The sequence below is a fragment of the Colias eurytheme genome, chromosome 4, assembly GCF_061535395.1.
Source record: "Colias eurytheme isolate Ceu_HAF_F1 chromosome 4, ilColEury1 Martin Lab GWU primary, whole genome shotgun sequence".
Lineage (NCBI taxonomy): Eukaryota > Metazoa > Arthropoda > Insecta > Lepidoptera > Pieridae > Colias > Colias eurytheme.
Genome location: NC_142983.1, coordinates 7,216,639 through 7,235,153, shown reverse-complemented (window position 1 = coordinate 7,235,153; position 18,515 = coordinate 7,216,639). Strand labels below are relative to the sequence as shown.

The window sequence follows — 18,515 nt, the reverse complement described above, 5'->3', positions numbered from 1 at the left end:
AGAGCCTAGGTACTTACTAGATTAATACAGTACCTACTCCCAAATTAATAATAGCTAATTGTCTTATTTCCAAAAACACCCGAATCATTGAATCGTAAGAGCCCTAAACAATCCACTTGCATTTTATACACCTTGATCAAAAGAAATAGAAGTCAATTCACGGTCATACACAATCAAAAACAATTCGGGCGGTAGGTGACGGTAGCCTGTCAGTCAAAAAACTCAAAAATCCATCAGTCGTCTTTATATATTGGTGGTGACTGCACGTATTCTCTCTGTGTAGAATTATATAGAGCTGCTATTACATACACTTCTTGGTTTTGTTTTTTTTGAACGTGAATTTATCGATGAAATGAATAATTATTGAAATCAGAAGATTGAAGTAATAGTAAAAAAATGTTTAAGTATATATATTTATGATAAATTGCTTATTTTAGACAGACCACGATTTCATCTTAATCATACCAAAATATTCACATCACACATGTATGATATATGATGATGAATGACAAAATAAATATTTTACCTTGGTTCGTAATCAATAGTCGGAAGTTACTGATGTGTGTACAGTTTTTATCAACTAAACTCTGAATTATGGGTATTTGGTGGCAGTATTCAATGATTTTTTCATTAAATGTACCTTATATAGAAATTTATCCTTATTCCTAATCAATGAGAGTTTTCTCCTTACGTAAATTTATCATATTGTTTAAGCAATGCTTTTCCAATTATGAAAATTATAGAAAACTTCAGTTTTCCTGATTTCTCCTTTACATTTAGTTCAACCCGTAGTATAGGTATTATTATTAGTCTGTGGTTCAACTATTCCTTAAATTGCGTGATTATATAATATCCTATTCCTATTCACTTTGTATTAATTCAAATTTATATTTAAGACTAACTTGGAGATAAATTTAATAATACTGGAAAAATCAATGTTTATGGTACTTGTGCAGAGTACATTCTTAATAATTTGAAGGTGAAGACTGAAGAACTATGAACTGATAATTCTGAGAATTAGTTTTTATACTAAGTACATAAACGGAATATTCAGTGAGCATTGATAGAAAACCTCCAACAACTTGGAAAAACCTAAATTCCGGAGAATTGACGTAATTGCGTGACAATTTTAAATACAATGTATTGTCTTTAAATATAGATATTAGCAGTAGGTGCCACCCCCCCAATTGAAATATTTAAATATATTATAATTAATTATTCTTCGATGAATTTTCCTAGGCCCAAAGGTAAAAAATTTAAATGTTAAGTCGCTTAACCAAAAAACTTTAACTAGGTAGCTATAAAAATTTTAAATTATGACAATCTCAAAAATTATTTCTATTACCTACTGTCTGCGCTTCGCGGTTTCACCCGCGTGGCTCCGCTCGAGCTCCTGTTGGTTAGCGTAATGATATAATATAGCCTATTGCCTATAGCCTTTCTCGATAAATGGGCTATCTGACACCGAAAGAATTTTTCAAATCGGTATACAGTAGTTCCTGAGATTAGCGCGTTCAAACAAACAAACTCTTCAGCTTTATGATATTATAAAACTACAATCTCACTGCCAATTTTCGCTGTAATAAATAAAATATATTTAAGTTCTTCGTCATCTACAGAATAGTAGAGAACATTATAATATTATCGACATAAATCAACCATCATACCTTAATAAATCAAAGAATATTTTCATATTTCAATTGATTAAAGGTAACCATTTGAACTATGACCTGCCATGGAATATTAATTAGGCAAAATATAATATTGTGGAATTTTTACACCGGAAGTAGAACTTGGAACACAATGTGATATGAATCATTAGGTTTAGGATGACATTCACACTATCAGTCATGGGCCAATGTCAAACAACGTACTATCATATTATGTTATGAATTATCGTAAACGGCCGTGGTAGGTACTAATATTTTTTGCGTTAAATTACAACATATTTTTGTCAGTGTGATGTAAATATTACAATTCCATAGCCCTATACGATTAACGTAAAAAAATTAACATCGCACGTGACTTTGTTTTTTTTTTGAGTGGGTAACCTAGCTGGTGTTTCGTTTTAAGGTAAGTTGGCACCACTGCCCAATACTTGCAAAGGTAGAGCCTTTTACAAACACGTTGCACGTTGCGATGGGAATAAATGGATTCAAAAGGGCGAAGAATGAGAACGAACGTTCGGATCCCCATCGCACGAAACACAATAGCATTCCCATGGTACTACATAGGTACATTTTATTCCGTGTTTGAGGTGCCTTCCTGGGCGCGAGCTGGCCCAGTTCCATTAAAAACCAATTATTACAACACAACTTGATTTCCTACACCTTTTTAAAGTTGTAAATTATTTTTATAACAAAACCAATACCTATTTAATTTGTAGAGTTTGTTTATAAAATGAGTCCTAAAACTTCTATTAGGTACGAAATTTATAATGTCTTCAAATAGTAAACAGAAACGTCTTGTGAAAAGGCTCCTTGCCCCTTTGCTCATAATATAATAAGATATTTATTTGACGAAGTTATAATCAACAACGAGGAAAAAGCGAGCCATTTTTTATCACTGACATTTTAATGTTAGATACTTAACACTGAAAAGAAAACATTATCGTTCAACAAAATGTTAATTGCACTATCAATCTAATGTTTAGAAATATTCAAGCGTAAAGCCTGGGTTAATTTCCAAAGCGGGAAAATGAGGACAAGCAATCTTGAAGGTAAGAAAGACTATAATTGCAGTAGAAAATTCTCTATTTATTAACGGCCGGTTTCTGAATTGAGTATTTGATGTTTAGAACGTCTCAATACCCATTCTTATTTGCTTAGATATTAAATTCTGGTATATTTAAGTTTAATCAACTGTAAATCAAAATCTATTTATATTTATACGCTTATTAGTTTCATGTCCATGCCCATAAAATATAGTTCTTATTGTTATCCGTTTGTATTGTTCATAAAACTTGTAGCATGTGGTCTTAGGCACGTTCGGTTTTGTTATCCATGATAAAATATTCTATGAATTTATTTATTGTGCTTAGTTTTGTATGATTTAATTTCATCTCTAAGGAAACATACAATTTGATATGTATGATTTGTTTCTACACACTTGCCTACATTTATTAGTAGTCTGCTCATTTTCTATACATATTATACTAATTACTTTGATGAAAACCTAATTGAAATTTCATTGTGATTCCTAACAACAACAAACGAGGCCGCTGTTATGCCTTGTCAGTCTGTCAAATTTAAAATTAACTATTCAGTTCAATGTTTAGATCATTAAGTAATAATGATCTAAGGTTCAATGTAATGCAAGGAACTATAGTGTGATAAGAGAAGGGCCAGCCTCGTCTCAGAATCGTTTTATAAAATTTTCCATACCTAATGGATACATGAAACTTATTACTTATTACTCTATACTGATTACTGATAAGTAATTACTTGTCAGGGAAAACAGAACTGAAGCAGTATGGTTTACTGTGTTGCATAAAAGATTGTAATTTTACTTATTTCTTTAAATCGTGGGTTGTTAAATAAGGGGTTAAAAATATGAAATAAAATTCGCTTTATAACCAGAATTTTCTGTTTTTTTTTTCAGTATTTCATAAGAAAAATAGAATTTTATTTAATTAAATATTAATATTACACAATTCAAAACACGCTCTAGGGACTGTATCAGCTACCTAGTTATAAAGGTAACTCAATGGAATCTAGGTAGAGCGATGCGCTTGCAAAAGCACAGACGACAAACTTTTTACTTATAACCCAGATATTTCCCGCATAAAAGCAAATTATAATATAATAATCTGTTATAAAAACGAGATAAAAGCAAAAACCCTTAGAGTATATGTTAGTATATATTATACTCTAAGCAAAAACCCCTTAACTATATTTCAAAATTGAACCGGGTCATATTCGTAAATGTGATGGTATAATGCTACAGTACATCGTTAATTAAAAAAAAACTTATTTTTTATGATCACCAGAATTTAATTAATATAATTTGAAAAATCCTTTTTTTTAATTAATTTCAAAGGTAACTTCAATTAACTAAATGTAGAGCAAACGAGTAATGCGCTTACAAAAGCACTGACATCAAACTTTTTTCTTTGTTTTAAGCTGTTGAACAAACGGGACATAGACAAACCAATTGTATCGAATTCAATTCCTTCTAATTCGAAATTTAAACCGGGTGTTATTTGTAAATAAGGTATACCATTGCAACAGCCAATATACTTCAGTCGTGTTCGATGCAGCACGTGGTAAAGACGTGTCGTGTGATTATTTTGCCGCGTTACAAGCTGCGGTTAGACGCGTATCTCGTAAAACTTTCGGCTGTGTGAAAGTTATCTGTACCCGGATGATATTTTACGGTATTGTACTTTTTTATTGTATTATCTAATTTATGTAGCGAGGTACAGCTTGATAATTTAATGTAGAATATCGCAATAATTTATATATTTTTATATAAGTATATAAAAATATTCTATTATTTTATATAAACTAAATTCGCTTATAATTTGAGCTACTATCGCGAATAAAAATGAATAAAAGAGCTAGTGAGCTAAAATCGAAATTTATAGCACAAGGTTTTAATAATTGTGTAACTTTCTTTAATGTCAGAGACCGGTAATTCTGACATAACCAATATCCAATTGGTTATATTTTTAATTAACGGTGAAGATACTAATGTAATTTATACGTTGTATATAAAATAAAATCGTTATGAGGTGAAATAGGTAACTAATGTATTTGACAGAATAGTATATTTACTCATATTTACAAATAAATGTTTAGAATGTGATCCAAAGTTTTCATTTTATCCTTACCAAAAATGAATTATGGAAAATTTTCTATTATCACACCAGTAATCACTAATTAATTATCCAAATGTTTTTCTTTTAACAAGTTTTGGTAAATACAAATTACATTGTCATTAAATAATTTAATATTAAACAAGAGAAAATAATATTAAGATAACATAAGTACACCGTAAATAATTATTCTTTAAAATACTTAAAGAATAATTTATTATATTTATATTTTTATCTTTATATTTGCTAGTCGGGACCCACGGCATCACTCGGGTGAAAAGTAGCTAATCCTCTAAGTCTTTTGCTAATGCAGAGTTTAACCTATCCCTTTGCGAAATTTCATTCGCATCCATTCAGCTGTTTTTGCGTGAACGAATAACAAACATACATCCAAACGTTCTTAAAAACGTTGGCATTTATAAAATTAACAAGATTATACAGTATACGAATTAAAACCTAGAAAATAAACTCTTCAAATTAATAAATTTAAAAAATCACATAAGTACCTACCTATAGACACTCATTAGATATTTTCGCTACATATCAATAATTATTTTGTAATATAGAATAATAATCTTGATAAAGATTATAATAATTAATAACAATTTGTCAGAATATAATTTTAAAAGATATCAATTGATTGCTTTACTCCCTTTATTTATTATCAAACAAAAACGTTGCGCTATAATACTATGTAAATTAATTAATTCTGGTTAGCATTTCTTTGCTAATAAATATTAAAAAATCTTAGTGAACGAAATAAAGCCACTCTATATTGTGTTTAGTCATTTGTGGTTAGCATTCATTTGCTAATAAATAAAAAAAATCTTAATAAATAAATGAATCCAAATAGACGGAAATATATAGATTATAGATAATCTATATCCAAATAAATCCAAATAAAATATGAAAACAAATTTTAAATTTGTTAAATAACAATTTTCTAACACGCATATAATGTTCTATTTAAAATAAACATTTTAACAAATGTCAGAGTTCTTTATATAACATGTATAATATAAAACAATACATTGTTACAACATTTTAAGATTACAAAGCATAGATTAAAATTGACAGAAATTGATTAGAACACTTCTTCAATTACAACATTTATAAATATTTATTAAATTTTATCAACACACACATTAAAAGTCACACGCGACGGCAATCTCAGGTTATCAACAAAAAAAAATATTATAATTTTTTTCGTGCATGAAAAAATACATCGATTATTATAGTAAGTATATAATAATTTACTTGGTGGTATCTTTATATTTCTATTATGTAGAGGAAAATTAAAATTATTTGGAGAAGTAAATAATAATCATGGTGACCGATTACAAATATGTATTATATAGGTAGCGAATTAGCGATCAAGGGATAATTAGCAACTACATGCCAAAAAATCTAATAATTTAATAGATAATATTATCTAATCTGTAACTAAATAAAATTACTTACACTATCTGATTTAATAATAATTCAAAAGTAATGGAAAATTTAGTCAAAGTAAACTTAGATAAATAACAAAACATATCCAAACAGACCAAAAAAGATTTGAATGAAACATATTGATAACTCTATCAATAATCAAATACAGAGATAACAATTTGTTATGCTTCCTAAAATAATTAAAAAAGCATCATTTAAAAACGCCGTAACTCCTACTAACAATTATTCTAAACGGAACTCGACCATTATTATAAAGTATTATTATTTGTACTCCCTTATCAAATTGAATATCGATATCGAGGTAGGAAGTATAAGGAACACGATAAAGGACCAATCAAGAACGACAAAACAATAACTTCCTATAGGTATTGTGATAAGGATATTTAATTATGTATTTACTATTTAGTATTAAAACCCGGGGATTGTTCTTCACATATCCGAAATTTTCAATTGTATTACGAATGTACCATGGCCCTGAGCTGATGATACTGGACAAAAACATAAATAACGATTACAAAATGGGTCAAGATCGACGTCATACGTTTTAATCTGCCTTGTGTACAATTTATTATAATTTCGCATCCAAATAGAGAATATTCGCAAAATCTGACAGACCATTGTTATTGAATACATTAAATGTGCTAAAAGATGAGAGTGCATTTTTAAAACTAAATTTATAATTGTGTGAATAATATTGAATTTTATTTCGTAAGTCGTAAATATATTAGCAAGTTACAATATGCATGCATAAAGAAGTAGGTAATATTAATTATCATCATAACATAGTCAACGAATATTATACGAAACGAAACATCGTAGGTATCGGTAAATTAAGACCATACCTTCACACATTTTAAATAATTGCATAACCCTTACATTGTCACCCATAGATAACTTGTCTGTATAATGTTCAAATTTGGAGGATGTGTTGGAATTAGGGTAGAAAAGAGGAAAATGAAAAAAAATGAATGAAATGAATGAAGTTATATACTATGCCTGAAGTAGCAAAACAAACAAGAAATTTAAATCTGCACCCTAGTGTATACTCCAAGTTGTCAACGTCCGTTTTATGGGACATCATAAAAATAAACTAAGATTTTTATTCAAAACTAGCGGTCCGCCCCGGCTTCGCCCGTGGTATATATTTACGTTTTCTCTACATAAAAACCATCCTCGTACTTCAAGGAATATAATAAAAAAGAATCATCGAAATCGGTTCAGCCGTTCTCGAGTTATGCGCTTACCAACACATTTTGCGATTCATTTTTATATATAAGAGAAGATATTGCACGCCTCATAAGCGAAGCGTTGAGGTGGGTACTACTGTCACTTCGCGCAAAACATCTGATTTTTCAAACTTAAAATGTCTTTATGTATCATACATTGCACTTGTAAGATAATACATACACACACATATTAAGAAAAAACACTATTTTTAACATTCATGATATTTTTGATGTCATTTTTGTTATTTAAACTAGTTAAAAAACAGTTTAAAAAAGTTCTGTCTTGGACGTCCGTGTGTCTGTATGTGCGAAGGATTTTCTTGTTAACACGATAGCGACCGAAATACTTTACTAATCGAGTCTTTTTTTTTCTCTTACGCTTGAGTATGCTCAGGAATAGAACCCTTTCATTTTTCAGGGTCTGATTCGATGTGGTTTAATTGTTATTAAATAAACAAAAAAAATAATTAATAAATAATTATTAAAAAAAAATTATGAGGCGTGCACTTTTGGATTTTCCAAACTATTGTTAAATACGTAAAAATTATGTCAAAATACTATACTTACAATCGTATTCTAACTAATAATAAATACTTACAGTTATTACCAATTTTATCAGGAGAGTCAAGAGATCCGTTGTTTTGCAATTTTCAAATGTTCACCATTCGCGACTCTACTTCGCTTCGCTAACGAAACCTGCATGTACGCGAAGGACATAGTTAGTACCTTCCCAATATACCGATTAGCGAAGCTTAGGTCTGCTATAACAGCGCCAGCATGTGTGTAAATACACAGCATGTCCTTTAAAACGGACGAAATCAATTTAAGGGATAAAGACGTAATTATTATAAAAATAATGCCCACCTGTGACGAAACCGTAAAGAAAATATAAAACAATGCGTTAAAATTTAAATGATCGACATGCGCTAATTGAATATTAATAAACATCACTATCAATTATTTTATAAATATACGATTCAATCCGGTTTGGTATCATTAAAATGCAAAACAATGGGATGCAATGTCTAATATAAATTGATATTTATGTCGAATGCGATATGCTTGCTAATGGGTTATATTATAATGACGTGTTATAACATTTTAATTTCATTATTATTCATACATTATTGCAAATTTGTTTGAAAATATCGTATCATTATTATAAAGTTGTCCCAGAAGTAACTTTACCAAGTATAACAATGAGAATCCTGAACCTCTTGTCCGAAATTTTAACACACCTATACAGAAATGTCAGTTTAAAATTTTTATTTCAAGTAATGTTCAATGAAATTAATTTTATCAAAACTACAAATCCGTGGTCATTATCAGCTAATAACATAATTTAAGGAGGTAGATATTGAACTCGTATCTTGCGATAAGTAGATATATTTATTTATAAATATTCACGATTAGATAGATACATTTTAAATGATGATATTGATGTTCGATTCTAAAATTGCAAACATAGTTATTAAAAACTTGACATTTATATAACATGCATTTTTAACATTGAATACCTACTTTAGAATTCTACGTATAATATATTTGTTTATTTATGCAATAATTTTGCCGACAGCGCAATGCTCCAGTGACCCTGTTAGGTAAAACACCTAGCGTGCAGAATATTTCTTCAAAGGCAATATTCAAATATTCCGTATACGTATTAGGTAATAAGTCTTTCGATATTGGAAGTGACCACATAAATTGACGGTGTTAAGTCGAATGATCTAACATATTGATAAAAGCCTTATTTAACCGTGGAACTAGTTTCTTGATACAAAAACCAGGTCATTAACCAAGCGACCCCTTCACTCAGGCCTATTTGAACTTTTTACTAACACGTTTGACTGCACTCAAAATGCATATCTAACATTATATTAATGTATCAAGTATATATTATAACAAAATTAACCTAAATCTATCTTCATTAATTATTAATAATGAATGTATTGTAAATTCAATCAATTTTTTTCAGTGAAATAATATTGTTAAATTTCACTTTATACGTCATGAATCATGTACCTACCTAATTTTAATAGTTGGTGCTGAGTAATGGTTACTTTTTAAATATTATAATATGTACATAATAATTATCGGGTTATAAAATAAGCGTTCAAATATAAAAGGCTCAATAGGATTCCAATCCCAGCTAGGTTCGAATTTCAAAAATAATTATAAAGACTGTCAAATAATATACCTACAGATTGATAATGTTAAAAAAAAATATTCTTAAGTATTAATGTTCATAAAATATAAATTTTTAAATCGATGGAACAAAAGTTAAGATTTTCCTTACTGTTATAAAAGTTTTTTTTTAATTTTAATTTCCACAGAGTATTAGAAAAAAATGTTATATAGGTATCTATAAAGATTTCGCCAAACGTCGGTGAAGGGCGACAAAACTAATATTTGCTCAAATATTGTACGAGCCACGGCTCCGTTTCGAAAACTCCGGTCGTCAAAACAGCTTTATGCAACCAGATATGCCTTTCACAATCACAAGTCACCTCATCTGTGGAAATATGTGAAATAAACAAAATAATATGTTCAAGGTCGAATAATTAATTAAATATTATATGTTATCAATTATTATCATTGTTATTCAAGTATGCCACCTGCGAGATTGATTAGAATTTGCACTGATTGATTGTCAAAAACATGTTTAAGAATATAATTTTTTTTTCTTTTGTTTATAAAATTTATTTTCTTGCCTTAATAATGAGCGAACATTTTTTTTAATTGTGACTATTTTTTTTAATGATCAGACAGTATATAATTGGTTTAAAATTTAAATGTAACATAAAACAAATGCAAAATAAAAATGTATGCGTGTACTAGAGTACACACGTAAGAAGTGAAACTTCTTTATGACCTTAAAAATGTCACGCGTACGGCGTAACGCAAAAATGTTACACTAAATTTTTGTCCAACCCCGATAAAGAAGTTTCACTTCAAAAATTTATAGTTCATAATAGTATAGATACGAAATTAAAACATTATAATAACCTAATAATATAACAATTACCTTCTCTTTGAAAATAAGGAAATTGGTTTTATTCACTGATAGCGCTTTATCTTTCGCAAACATATATTTTAAATTTCATGTTTATTTCGTATTGTTAAGATTGAAATTAGTATGTTATGCGAGACTAATTAATTACATACAAATGATAACCGATGTTTACACTTCCTTTGTTTACAGGTTAGACGGATGGATCGAAGCTGAACTCGATCATAGGCCGAGGTTACACAACCCAGAAGATTCCCGCTAAAAACAATCCAGATAACATATAGCGGCTAATATTCATTCAATAGTAAGGGAGCATAGTCAACAGACCTGTCAGCTGAAAGCGCGCGCTGTAAACTGCGCATGCGTAGAACTAATTTTACAGATTGCGTCGCTCTGTGACTCACAGCGCTCACTCTACATTATATTGAGAAAAACTGAATTTGCGTGCGTGATGCGATTTAGATAGCAGTTTATCGTGTATTTATTTTGATTTTGTGATATCAGTGATAACAAAATGACGCCCGGCGTCGCGGAGGACTCGTGTATTGCACTATGCAATAACAATATTGTACCGCTGTTACCGAGAAATTCCGTGCGTTTGGAGTTCAAGAATATAACATGTACTATCAGGACGCTCTCTCTGCAAAAAATGTGGTTCGGTAAGTGAATTTAAAGTTATTGTTTTTTTCCTAAACAACGACACGGCTAAACTACACACTTTTTTTAAATACAAAACAACTCAAGAGCACTTTTTGTCCATTAAAATAGGATCTCTCGAAATATCATTAAGTATTTTCAATAGGTATTCTAAAAGTATTTGTAAAGCTCTGACCTTCTTCACTGAGGTCAGTTCTAGTATAAGTTTTTCTCGACATTGCATCAAAGGTTTATTGCAAAAACATTTTATTTTATTTAAAGTATTTCACATAAATTTGTAACGGTAAGTTTATGTGCGAGGAATACATTTCAATTGAAATAAGGCGAGCACTAATTAGTTCAATTGATCTCAATTGAACTGAATGTAACACGGATAATTTATGAATTTTTCTAACATTCAGAACATTTTTATAAATAAATTGATAATTAAAACCCAATAAACATTTATATTAATTGTTTGCAAACTTTTAATAATTTTAAGTATTAATTTCCTTCTAGTTAGCATCGTAATATATTACATATCTTTAGTATGTCTACCTACTCGTAGAATTACATGTCACCAATGCAAAATTAAAATTGATAAGAGTTCTAAAACAAAAAAAAATTAAATTAAAACTATAGATAGTATTATGCATCTACTGCTCATGTAAAGCCGCGGAAATAGTAACTATAAATAAATTGATTAATAAAAAAAAATTCGTAATATTCTCAGAACACGTCATAATATTATATTGTTAGACGTAACTTTTGATTTAATATTTTTGTGGATGAGTAGTTGTCAATATAGTTGTCACTGTTTCCTGTCCGAACATGCTTAGCTGTCGCATACTATAAATTGCCGCATTCCTTTGACTCGTGGCGCAATCGTACGGATCGTGCCTAGGGGCTCGGACGCTGTTTATACGACGTTCGACCCAACTACCCTCACTTTACTAATAGTCGTTGACTAGCTGCGTTTTGTTATCAACTACCTACATCAATTAGGTAGCTGTGTAGAATCGCAGTACATTCTTATTACATTCAAAACTAATATTAAACTAGCTTCGCATCCTTTTTTATTATATCAGAAGTGGGATAGAATTCAAGCCTACACTTGTTAATTGTTTTGAGTTTTGTAACGGCATACTGGCGTTTGTGTTTTTTCGTGCGTTGTGTGAAGTAAAAATTTGTTACGTGGATTTTTGTAACGGGAATGTAGTTCATCGAAGGAATTGTGTGTAGTGATCCAAATCGCTAGTCAAACCCTGGCGTTGAGGTATTATCTAGTCGCTGGCGTATCGTAGTGATGTATTTCACTAGTCGAACGAGCGTAGATATACCAAGATACGCGAACGGAGTGATTATGTCATGTGGACGTGGTTATTGTTCTGTCAGGTCAGTCTGGCCGAGGCAGGATGGTTGTGTAATCCCGAGATGAACTACCGTAGTGTTTTAATACGAGAAAAGGCGTACGAGGACGTACGATTGTCAGTATGGCCGTGTTAGACGTAACTTTTGATTTAATATTTTTGTGGATGAGTAGTTGTCAATATAGTTGTCACTGTTTCCTGTCCGAACATGCTTAGCTGTCGCATACTATAAATTGCCGCATTCCTTTGACTCGTGGCGCAATCGTACGGATCGTGCCTAGGGGCTCGGACGCTGTTTATACGACGTTCGACCCAACTACCCTCACTTTACTAATAGTCGTTGACTAGCTGCGTTTTGTTATCAACTACCTACATCAATTAGGTAGCTGTGTAGAATCGCAGTACATTCTTATTACATTCAAAACTAATATTAAACTAGCTTCGCATCCTTTTTTATTATAATATATTATATTTTGTTATATTTTTTTATTCTGAAATATTATTTTAACCTTGACCACAATCTCTTGTGAATGAGAGCAATACATTTTAATCACTATCTGCATCAAAACATTACAATAAAAGTTGAAATATTGTTATGTTCGAAGATACATCTTGTTTATAATAATTTTACCATTTTGTCACAGTTAATATTTAAAAGTATGTACAATGTACATGTACAACGTTTTAAAATTCTTTAATTTTCGAAGCAGGAAGAGTCTTGATGTGAGGATTCCACCCCTCTACTTTTAATATTATCTTGATGTTTGATGAAAGTTGCGGATCCGAATCTCTTAAAAGCATGAATGTGAAAAAATAATAAAACATCATAAGTAAACTGAGTTTAAATGTGTAACTTACGTAGTTCGTATGACTTCACTCTACTGATAGCGATACGAAATGTTTCTTCCAAGAAATATTTAACCTGCTCTTATTATTAATTATTTTTAATTTCCGTTATAAATATAGTGACCGTGACCGTATTACCAAAAAATGATTAGACATATATTTAAACATCTTCGACACACATTGCAATACAAACACTTGTTCAAACATAACAAACGTTTTAAGATAAAGGGCACTGATTCAGTAATGAAGGCTGATTGCAACATTCCAATCAGTCTGTGTAATAACTTCGTATTAACATAATATTGTATGTGTATGTTAATTAAATAAAGGGAGAATTAGTAAACGAATAGTAAAATTATCAGGAGGATAGAGCTTTTTATAAAGATTTAAATGATGACTGTATCATTAAACAAAAATTAGAGTTATTGTGGTTATACAGGGTGGCTCTGAAATACGTCGACAACTTATTTTACGATTTATTTTATTTTTCTTTTACACAGTATAACGGTGACTACTAAATAATAGAAATACAGTATTATTTTAATGTAAATATCTATTTATTTTCATAATAAGCACCTTTAGCTTTAATACAAAGGCTTAAACGTTTTCTGAAGTTTTCGACTATTTTCCGTACCTCCTATTCAGATATTTTGTCCCACTCACAAGTAAGTGTTGTCTTCAGCGAGTCTACACTTCTGTGTGAAGTTGCACAGGCCCTCGCCGCTACAATTGATCATACGCTGAAATCCATTTGATTAAGATCTGGTGTAAATGAAGGACATTGCTTGGAACTTATGAACTCTGGGTAATGGTCCATACATCACTACTGCACATTTGAGGCCCTGTGAGATGAAGCAGAGTCCTGTTGAAAAGTCCACAATTGGTCACCGAAGTGCTGCTGGCTCCAAGGAAGAACTACACTCTCCAAAATATCGCGTCGGTATATTTCTTGATTCATTTTCACACCTTTTTTTACGAAAACGAGAGGAGTTTTGCCTGTTGAGCAAATGCCACGCCAAACCATGACTGAATCCGGTTGTTGCCGATGGGGAAACTCTATCGTTTTGGCGGTTATGAGACTGCTCAATTTGAAAAAAATTTTCATCCGTGAAAAAAATATTTTTCCACGCTTTACCAGCGGAGCGCGTTTTCAGTAAGCGACATCTTTCAAGGCGTATTTTTTTATCTTTATCATCCAACCGCTGCGCTTTTCGTAGCTTGTATGCTGTTAACTTGAGCTCATTTTTAACAACTCGTTGTAACGTTGAATGACTTACACCTAAATCTCGAGCCATTTTTCTTACCGCGGCTTGTGAATTGCGGGTCAATCTTTGTTTGACGATATGTCGAAGCCTAGGTGTCCTCACAGTTATTTTTCTGCCTCTTCCCAGACGGTCACCAAGATGGCCAAGCTCATCCTAGCGTTTAATAGCAGAAGAAACTAACTGCCGACTGATACCGAGAAGTCGCACTATCTCGCACTGCCGCTTACCAGCCTCATATAAGGATATTATTGCACCTCGTTGAGCAGACATAGTAAAAAATGACTAATTTTTAATTTATTCTCTTCACAAATAACGTTAAGTTGGCGCCAAAACATGTGAAAATAATAATTAAAAAACAATAGCAACGCAGCATGTCCCATTTTTGAAATTTATTATTTTGAAGTTTGTCAACGTAATTTAGAACCACCCTGTATTGCACAAAGTAATTCGCATTATTAATATACCTGCAAATAGGCCTACAAATCCATACTTATAATCCTTATTAATATTATAAATGCGAAAGTAACTCTGTCTGTCTGTATGTCTGTTACTCAATCACGCCTGAACTACTGCACCAATTTGAATGAAATTTGGTAAAGATATATTTTGATACCCGAGAAAGGACATAGGATAGGTTTTATCCCGGAAATCCTACGGGAACGGGTTTTTCTCTGAAAACGCGGGCGAAGCCGCGGGCGGAAAGCTAGTGGGTTATATTTAATTTAAACCAATCAATGATTATTTTTCTAACATGTCAGTAGATAATAAACATCTTCATTTGTTACTTAAATTGTTTCATACATGTGACTATTTTTAGTTAAAATTATATAAATACTGAATGTTAGCAACATTGATCATTACTTTTTTTGTTTCTCGTTATTGCTACTTCTGGATTGGCAATCGTGTATTTAAAACTTTTGAACGTCTTTTTGATTAAATAAATGAAAAAGATATGAATGTGAAGGTCCGTATTTGTAAGTAAATTACAAAATACATTCATCGGTAGTTGACGATTTTGTTCTCATATTCATTGCAAATTTTTTAAATTGCGAAAATTGACATGGAGAATAATTTTAACTTACGTAGCTACGTGACACTGAGTATATTGTATACGAGAGATTCCGCGGGATAAACTAGCTATGCAAGAAAGAGTCAGTGGTAGTAAGTAATCGTAGGTTAGTAGGTTACATCAAACGAGCGAGTACTCATTCTACCCCACTATATTAAATTCTTTTAGTATAAACAGGCGTAAAGCATTCTTTCGTTGTTCTTAGTGCGTTCGTAAAGATTTTATGCAATAGAAACACGAGTACAATATGGAGTTCTTCAAGAAAAGAGTGAACAGGTACCTTCTAGGGAAGCGCTCTACATCTTTGGCCACATCTCAGCTTACCATATGGCGAGATTGTGGTCAAGCGCTCTGCGCTTCCCTATCATACTACATATAAGAAAAATGTATGATTGTATGCAACGAGTTTTCATTTACACTAAAAGAACACGAAATAATGCTCTTGCTCTAGCCTCTATCTCTATGTTCGTTTGATGTAAATGCACCGTAAGGCGCGGGTCAAACACAAGCGGCGCGGGCGCGGGCGTGCCATAAGCGCACCTCTTGAATCTGTTTTGCACCACGTCCTTCTTATACATTTTGTATGAAAGAATTTTGGAAAGGCGACGAGGCGGCACGCCACGGTTGCGCCGCGGGCGTACCGCAGGCGCGCTTCCCCCATCGCATCCAAATAGAGGTCAATTCACGGTCATACACAATCAAAAACAAATCGGGTGGTAGTAGACCGGGAGATACTGACACAAAATTTCGAGTCATTTGTCTGTTACAATTTTTACAAAAAAAAAATTTGCAGATTTTCAGCGGTATGGCGACCATTTGGAATCGTCCGAAAAGTATGGCATGGCGATTTTCGTAATTGGCTGCACGACGATGGTTACCTGTGCAAAAGTTAGCCTGGTACAAATGGTTGAATTGTTTTTTTTAAATCAACACATTCGCGTCGGTATGGCGGGCTGTAAGTCACACCGGAAAAGTATGGCATGACACTACCGCCTACTTCTTTTTTATGGGCTATCGGTAAATTCTAAAATTTTTGTGTTACAAATCGTTTGACTTCGCTATTTTTCCGACGAGTTCGACTAACGCCCACGCGACTAAGCCGCCGGTACCAGCGTTCACACCATCGTTTTTCTTTTTGTCATTGCGTACTAAGACCCCTGTAGAACCGCCATCCTGTTACAAATGACTCGAAATTTTGTGTCAGTATCTCCCGGTCTATAGGAGACGGTAGCCTGTCAGTCAAAAATGTGTTCTCTCTGTGTGGAATTATATAGAGCTGCTATTACATACCCTTCTTCGTTTTGTTTTTAAAGGTGAATTGAATTAATCGATGAAATGATTTACACAGGTGATGGCAGTAGGGAAAGTGAAAATGAAGAAGAGCATAATGAAAGTTCCCATGTATTTACAATGTCAGAAATAAAGATAATCCTGATTTTGATTGTGTTTTTTATTTATTTGTAATTGTAATAATATTGTGGAATGATCAGTACTGTAAATACTTTTGAACTGAGATTTTAATGATAAGATTTATATGGTTTAAATGTAAACCTGTGTTTGAAAACCATATTTTATCTATACTAATATTATAAAGAGGAAAGGTTTGTATGTATGTATGTATGTATGTATGTATGTATGTATGTATGTATGTATGTATGGTTTTAGACCGTGAGAAAGAACATAGGCTACCTTTTATTGCGAAATATGTACCACGGGCGAAGCCGGGGCGGACCGCTAGTACAATATAAATTTTGTGTTATTTTAACCTTCTTTTCTTCCATCATTACACCAGTACTTCTTTAAAATTACTTTAAAAGTACTATAAAATTTTCCAAGTAAATTCCAACATTTTCAACAAAGATATATTTGCAATCGTGGGGTTATCCTCGCTATTTACTTACAAGGAATTATCAAAACAAAATCGTTACTTTCAAATTCATGTTAATCTCTTTTAGCACAAAAAACATAATTTTACTAAATTATGCATGAAGAAAATGCATTTAACCACTCTATATAAATATCATTTTCGGACGCCAACAGCGCGCCCGATGCGCGCCGGCAGCGCGCCCGAGGCGCGCCGGCAGTGCGCCCGAGGCGCGCCGGCTGGCGCGCCCGCGGCTCGCCGGCTGGCGCGCCCGCGGTGCGCCCGATGCGCGCCGCGCCGCTTGTATATGTCCCGCGCGAAATAAATAACGATTAATGTAGATTTATTTACGTTCTTTGACATATTATGGTCCAGTGTCAGTGGATAAGATTCGCATAAATAAATATAGACCGGACTCTCAGTGGAGTTTCGTTTGCAAAAATCGCGGACCTAAATCTGACTTCTGATATATATTGTATAGATCCCAGACATCCTATAGACAGATGTTGCCAACCAGTTTTGTGGTCCCCCTGCCCGCACCCCGGTAATTAAATATGGCATACAAAGAAAAAAATAAAAATTTCCAAAACATGCCGTGTGGGGTATCAAATGAAAGAGCTTATTGAGTAGATCACGAATATATAGTATACTATATACATTTCTTACACTTTCTCTAAGATTTTTTAGAAAATTTACGAAAATGGTCCATTTTTGAGTTAACTTTAAACCACTATAGATTGAAAACTCATGAATATATTTTTTAAATTATTATTTTAAATAATTAACAATAGTCCATTGTTTACGATTCAATATTTCGTACAGTGAAATAGTTGCATGGGGGAGTGGGGGGAGCATTCAAAGATGGCGAGTATATTTTCAAGTTCATATAGTATATAGTTATTTTCATCAAATCCACCACATAGCTCACTTATATTATATTACGAACTATTGAATCATAAAC

The 18,515-nt window shown here is 32.1% G+C and overlaps 1 protein-coding gene across 1 annotated transcript in view; it reads left to right on the top strand.

Annotated features, from left to right (window-relative positions):
- Positions 1 to 4,221: 4,221 nt before the first annotated feature.
- The window catches only part of LOC149909063 (ATP-binding cassette sub-family G member 1), a 56,283-nt gene continuing 41,989 nt past the window's right edge, over positions 4,222 to 18,515 (top strand). Inside the window, exons 1-2 of the mRNA XM_090120669.1 lie at positions 4,222 to 4,375; positions 10,697 to 11,163. Of these exons, the coding sequence (XP_089976795.1) occupies positions 11,019 to 11,163 (145 nt within the window). The 5' untranslated portion in view covers positions 4,222 to 4,375; positions 10,697 to 11,018. The remainder of the gene's footprint in view (positions 4,376 to 10,696; positions 11,164 to 18,515) is intronic.